This window comes from Nematolebias whitei, chromosome 1 (genome assembly GCF_014905685.2).
Source record: "Nematolebias whitei isolate Nwh7 chromosome 1, NemWhi1, whole genome shotgun sequence".
Classification (NCBI taxonomy): Eukaryota; Metazoa; Chordata; class Actinopteri; order Cyprinodontiformes; family Rivulidae; genus Nematolebias; species Nematolebias whitei.
The window spans coordinates 70,520,247-70,527,141 of record NC_056498.1 but is presented as its reverse complement, the minus strand read 5'-3'; the positions used below and the strand labels follow the sequence as shown (position 1 = coordinate 70,527,141).

General features: G+C 40.2%; 1 protein-coding gene across 1 annotated transcript in view; it reads left to right on the top strand.

Annotated features, from left to right (window-relative positions):
* The window catches only part of LOC119413402 (bone morphogenetic protein receptor type-1A), a 23,681-nt gene that overhangs the window by 8,540 nt on the left and 8,246 nt on the right, over nt 1-6,895 (top strand). The window contains exons 2-6 of the mRNA XM_037680454.1: nt 2,007-2,169; nt 3,461-3,563; nt 4,015-4,114; nt 4,187-4,274; nt 5,505-5,640. Coding sequence (XP_037536382.1) covers nt 2,007-2,169; nt 3,461-3,563; nt 4,015-4,114; nt 4,187-4,274; nt 5,505-5,640 — 590 coding nt within the window. The remainder of the gene's footprint in view (nt 1-2,006; nt 2,170-3,460; nt 3,564-4,014; nt 4,115-4,186; nt 4,275-5,504; nt 5,641-6,895) is intronic.

Sequence of the window (6,895 nt, the reverse complement as noted above, 5' to 3'; positions counted from 1 at the left end):
TTGTTGTTGTTGTTGTTGTTGTTGTTGTTGTTGTTGTTGTTGTTGTTTAATTTCAAACCTCAGTGGTTACATTTACAAGTTTCTTTGAAAGTAGGTTTTAAGACAACATTAAGCAGATCTGATGGGCTGTGTGGTAGTTCGTCAACAGTTTGTAGTTTCACCAGGACGTACAGCTTGTTGAGCTGCAGTAAACTCTGTTGTTGTTTCTTTCAGCCTGAAAACGTCTTTTATTAAATTTATGACCGTCTCCATAAAATTCTTAGAAATGTTTTCAGTTAAAAACAAATTGGACATGTTTCTTTTGACTGTTCTATTGAGTCAGAATCAAGGGAACTGGGTTTGTTTTTAATTTTCCATTGTCATCTTCAGAATCAAAAAAGTCAAGTTTTCTTGAACTCAAATAGTTTTTGTTTTTTTTACCATCTCCTTAATGAAAGTGCACCAGCTGATTCTTGATGAATATTTAGATCCAGTCTTTCTTTCTTTCTTTCTTGGTCACGGTTGTTGCCCCCTGCTGGTTATTGCAGAAAATGCAGCTTCAAATCGGGTGATTTTGTGTGTTGTTTTGATTTTTTGCACAAAGTCCTGTTAGATAAAGTTCTGTTAGGACCTTGTGCACAGAACCAGTTCACGGGGCTCATGTGACATCAGTGATAACAAATGTCTTGATGTTTTGCAGAGTATTAATCTGCCTTTCGCTTGAAGTTTATGTTGCAGGTGATATCATGAGATGGATTCACTAAAACTTTAAAAGTAATCCTACAAAATCAAATGATTTAGAGAGACTTGAAATATTCTAGCTGTAAACCATGAGCGTCAGTAGTTTCAAATCTTAATTCGTAATTGAATTGAATTGAAAACAGTAATTTTTCGTTATTTTACTTAAATGTAATAACACAATTTGAAAACCCCAACTTTAACAGCACTCTTAAAAAATTATTTAATTTTAATCCAATTATTCTATTAAATGTTCAAACATATAGAGATTAAACATAAAAAAACGATGTAAAATGTGCAGCATCATCCAGTTTTTGACTAAAGTATGATTATTAATCGAGCACCAGTAAGTGGAAACATTTGTACAACTTCAAATGTTTGTTGTTTTGATGGGAACAAGCTCAGCGTGACTCACACGATGAGTTTCAGTCTGAGGGGAAAACCTCAGCCATGAAGACGGGCGGGCCAAGAGACCGTCGCCACGGTAACAAGGCGGTTCAAAGTGTCAGCCGCACAGTTCTTGTCCAGACATGAAAGCCTAGAACACGTCTGGAGAGCCTTTTCTCCCAGGAGGGAAGAGGAGAGGAGGAAGGAATGAGACACGAACAGAATGAAACATTTACAGATGTGTGAAAAAGGAAAGACTAACACAAGTTTAAAGAAGTTCTGCAGGTTTTTTTTTTAATGATGGAGTAATAAAGAATTGAACCAGGAGGTAAATAGTGTTTTGACTGTATTTGTATTCAACTTACTGTCCAATAAATCAGCTTTTATTTTTAGTTTATTATCAAATGAAAGAAAATGTTGATCTAAATGAGTTTTTTTGGTTTTAAGGATTGACGTGGTCTGTGTATCTGGATGATGTGAATTTTACCCACCCTCCCCCACGTTGCTCTCCTTATGGACCTTCATCACCTCCTCCTCCTCTGCTCTGCCTCCACGCAGCCTGTCGTCAGCTGATAAAGGAGGAATGTTTCACCTCCTGCAGGAGCCCGTCTTGATAATTTTTTGACTCTGGGCGACCCTAACAGAGCAGCTTCTGCTCTACAACAAATGTTTAAAGAAAAGTTCAGACATCTGCAGAAAATGGAAAAATGTAAACTGAAAAAAAATATTTAATGTTTTATGGACATAAACTCCCTGTTAATAAAAATGATGATGAGAACATTTGGAAGACATGATCTGTTTCTCGTCAGGCGTGCTTTAGGTGTTCTGCACCGTCTCTTTAGGTGTCCAGTGTCTGTAACAAGCCGTTTCGCTGGTCCTGACTCCATTTTGTTTTCTTCCAGCTGCAGGTCAGAACCCAGACCATGTTTTGCTGGGGGAGAGTGGGAAACCTGAGGCCCGGCGGACTGGTGAGGACTCAACCATCGCACCTGAGGACTTGCCTCGATTCCTGAGCTGCTACTGCTCAGGACACTGTCCCGATGACGCCACCAACAACACCTGCCAGTGAGTCCAACACCCCTGTCCCATCCTGGAGATGCATGATGGATCCAACAACGTTCAGTCAGGTCATCTGGACATTTTTTTGTTGCCGAGATGTTTCTTCCTTCATCCAAAGGACTTCATCAGTCTGAGGAGCCACAACAAATTCAGTCCCACAAGCAGCACACTCACATGCACTGTGAGTTGTTGTGAACTCGTGAGTGTGCTGCTTGTGGGTTTGTTGTGACTCCTCAGACTGAGGAAGTCCTTTGGATGAAGGAAGAGACGTCCTAACAACAAAATAAACTGTCCAGATGACCTGACTGAACGTTGCTGGATTTTTTTACCTGGATTATTTAACATAAATTTTGATAAATGATGGGATGTTTCAACTTTTTCACTCAACTTACTTTACTGTGAAAAGCTCATTGGCAGAACCAGAACATTAAAGTTGGTGTCTGATCAAAAGTTTCAGTCATAAAAATTATGATTTGGAGAAGGTACCGCTTTAACTGGTGAAGTTTCCACCTCTGGAGTTTTTCTTGTACAAACCAGGTTCCAAAAAAGTTGAGACACTAAACAAATTGTGAATAAAAACTGAATGCAATGATGTGGAGGTGCCAACATTAATATTTTATTCAGAACAACACAAATCACAGATGAAAAGTTTAAACTGAGAGAATGTATCATTTTAAGGGAAAAATATGTTTCCAAATTTCATGGCGTCAACAAATCCCAAAAAAGTTGGGACAAGTCCATTTTTACCACTGTGTGGCATCCCCCCTTCTTCTTACAACACTCAACAGACGTCTGGGGACAGAGGAGACCAGTTTCTCAAGTTTAGAAATAGGAATGCTCTCCCATTCGTGTCTAATACAGGCCTCTAACTGTTCAATCGTCTTGGGCCTTCTTTGTCGCACCTTCCTCTTTATGATGCACCAAATGTTCTCTATAGGTGAAAGATCTGGACTGCAGGCTGGCCATTTCAGTACCCAGATCCTTCTCCTATGTAGCCATGATGTTGTGATTGCTGCAGAATGTGGTCTGGCATTATCGTGTTGAAAAATGCAGGGTCTTCCCTGAAAGAGATGACGTCTAGATGGGAGCATATGTTGTTCTAGAAATGTTTTCCTATCACTGATCTCAAAATGCTGTTTTATAAAATGAGAACCTGTCAGCTCTTCCTTTTCTGGGTTTGTGGAGTTTTGTTGTAAATATTACTCACTTTAAATAATTAATAATAGACCATAAACAACCGTAATGTTGACCACTTTCTGATTTAAAGTGGTTTGTTGATGTCAATGTTTGTCTTCAGGACCAATGGTCAGTGCTTCGCTATCATTGAGGAGGACGAGCATGGAGATGTTCTGCTCACCTCCGGCTGCATGAAGTACGAAGGCTCCCACTTCCAGTGCAAGGTATGCTGATGTACACACCTGCGCAAACAGAAAATCATTTAAATCCTGAGTGAAGTCTTGAAAACTGTTAATGCATTCGATCTGGAGGGGATTTCACAAAGTTTGAGTTCATCCATAAACTCTGATTCAACTTTCAGCTCGAGGAAACTGAGCTTTCAGTTCCAGAAAGACTCGAGGGTTGAGCTGCTGAAGTTCTTGTTGTGAAACCAGAACAACTTCTGCTAAATTTAGAAGTTTAATTAAAAAACAGATTTTCGTTTCTTTTAGAAACTTGAGAAATTCTGTTTCTAGTTTGTTATAATTAATAATTAATTGGATCTCCGTCATTGTTTTGGGTTGTTTGTTCAGGGAGGCGTTTTGCATTTTTATAAATTCTGTTGAACTCGCACTGAGGTTTTGATGCAGTCAGTTTCATTCTGCTCTCTGACTGCATGACTGGTTTGATTGACAGGACTCTCCCAACGCTCAGACCAGGAGAACAATTGAGTGCTGCGACACACATTTCTGTAACGAAGACTTGAGGCCCACCCTGCCGCCGCGGATTCCCATCGGTAAGCTGATCTGAGAGCAGTTCAGGTGAGTGCTGCGCCGCAGGTTTAATTAACCTCAGCTTGTTTCTGCAGAGAGCAGCTCCCATTGGCTAGCCTTCCTCATCTCCATAACCGTCTGCTGCTGCACTCTGATCTGCATCACCATCGTCTTCTACTACAGGTAGGAACTCACCTGAACACGATCTTACCTGCAGAAACGCTTCATTCTGGAAAAGAAAGCTGCATGTTTATTTCAGGTACAAAGTTGTATAAACAGATACAATTTTACAGATTTATCGAACATTATATTATATTTATGAATAAATGCCCAAAGATTAATTATCATCTGGAAAATGGAAGTGGAATGTAAAACTATAACTTCTAAAGCAATTAAAAACATTGTTAGAAAGGTTTTTAATTATTCTAAAGCCAAATTATTTGCACATTCACTTTCAGGTTTCATGTAGGTGGAGTAAGTTTGGTGAAGGTTTTTTTATTTTATTATTATTTTAACATTTTGGAAATCAGAAACATATGACTTGCAATATATCACCTATAAATGCTCTTAGTCGTCCATTGATCAGTATTTTTCTGACAGTTTTTTTTTAAATAACCAAATGTCAAACAATCCATTTCTTTAAAACTTTAAACCTTAAAAATGTCTTCAGTTTGTTTCCTCTGATTGTTGCGTCATGTCCAGTCAGCCTGCAGCTGTTTCTAATCTTCTCTCTCTCCTCTCCTGTAACTCTAGTTTTAATGGAAACATTCCTTAAATGTTGGTTTCACAAAAATCCAGATTTCTTAACTTTTAATTAACAGCTCACCATAGGAGCTTCCATGTCATGTGCTCAGGCTTCAGTAGCCGAAGAGTCGTATAAAATAAAGCTCCAGGAAACTTGTTTTTTTTCCTGTAATTCTCAAATTTAGACCAGGACGAGGTCAAACATCAGGACTGGATGTGGGTTAAACATCAGGACCAGGTTTGTGTCAGACATAAGAACTGGGTATGGGTCTGGGTCAGGTATCAGGCTGTGGTTTTATCCTGTTTGGTTTTCTGACCAACAGCTCCCAACTAAAGTCACCTACAGGCATCTGTTTCCAGACATTTTTCAGTGGGTTCAGACATCAAGAACATCTGGAGCCTACAATATTTAGGTTTACTCTGACTGTTTGGGGGAAATAAAAAGGCCAGACGGCTCTAAAACAGATCTCAGATATATTTTGGGTTTGGCAAAAAAAAAAAAGTTCATTGTGATTGTTTTATGACTGAAAAGACTAAAACTGTTTAGTTACTCCTGTTTTGATTCTTGACCAAATGAACCAAACTGCAGGTGTTGGAAAAAAGCTCTCCTCATCAGCAGTGAGAAACATGAAGCGGTAACTGTGTGTGCGCACTCGTGTGTGTTTACAGATATAAGTGGCAGTCTGAACGTGAGCGGTATCCTAAAGACGTGGAACAGGAAGTCTTTATCCGAGGAGGAGAATCGCTCAAAGATCTCATTCACCAGTCTCAGAGCTCCGGCAGTGGCTCAGGGCTCCCCCTGCTGGTAGGAATAACACATGACACATCTGCAGCTACACCCAGTTAATAAACACATTTTCCTGATGTTTCTAGAAATAGACAATAAAATCTGTTTGTATTTTAAGTCTGGCCAGTGACTAAAACATTTTTAAGTAGCCAAAGTCTAAAGAGAAGCTTTGAACTGCAAAAATCCTGAAAACTGGGGGTGCAGGCAACAAAGAAGGCAGCACACTACACATTACACGCTGTGCTGAAAACTGGGTGAAAAGTTATTTTTAGGCACCTTACATGAACAGAAAATTATGAAACACTGCTTTGAGTTAATAATTTCCAGTTCAAGTTATTTTTACTGCAACATTGCACTGCCGATGGCCAATAATGTGCAGAAATTCAAGTTCACCGGAGGTCCAGAGGACCAGACTTAACTTTTTTTTAGATTTTTCTACCTGGATTATTGAGCATGCATCAGGATATTCACTAGAGCCACCTCTGCAGCTGATCATCCTGGTCTGCGCATGGTGACCAAATGGAAATTGCAGATCTGAAGGCCTTGCATTGTTGAAGGTGGAAATGGTTTTGCTTCTCAGGTCTGAACTGAAGACTGCTCTGGCTGAAGATTTCAAAAACATCAAATCTGAGCTACAGGCAGTAAAAAGAGCTAGCAAGCAACAACATGGTCATTTACTCCGACATAGAGACGATGAAAAGGACAGTGTCACATGTGGAGCAAGGGCTCTCATCATGCTTGGATGACGTCTTCGCTTCTAACAAAAGTGGAGAAACTCAGGACAGAAGTCAACAATTTACAGCAGAATTGTCTTGACGTGGAAGGAAGAATGAGGCGCTCCAATATCTGAGTACTAAACGTCCCCCAGGCTCAAATAAACTGGCAGCTATCTCCAAAATACAAAGAGAAGTATTGAAAATGGACAAAGACATCCTGGTCGACAGATCTCAGAGGCAGCATCACGCTATGGAGATGTTCTTCAGCAGCAGGAACTGGCAGACTAGTCAGGATGGAGGGAAAGATGAATGCAGCAATGTACAGAGACATCTTGGGATGAAAACCTGCTCCAGAGCACTGTTGACCTCGGACCGGAGCGACTGTTCATTTTTCAGCAGAACATCGACCCAAAACACATGGACAAGATCTCAAAGGAGGGGCTTCAGGGCCACTCTGTGAAGGTCCTGGAGGGGCTTCAGGATGACACTGTGAAGGTCCTGGTGGGGCTTTAGGATGACACTGTGAAGGTCCTGGTGGGGCTTCAGGATGACACTGT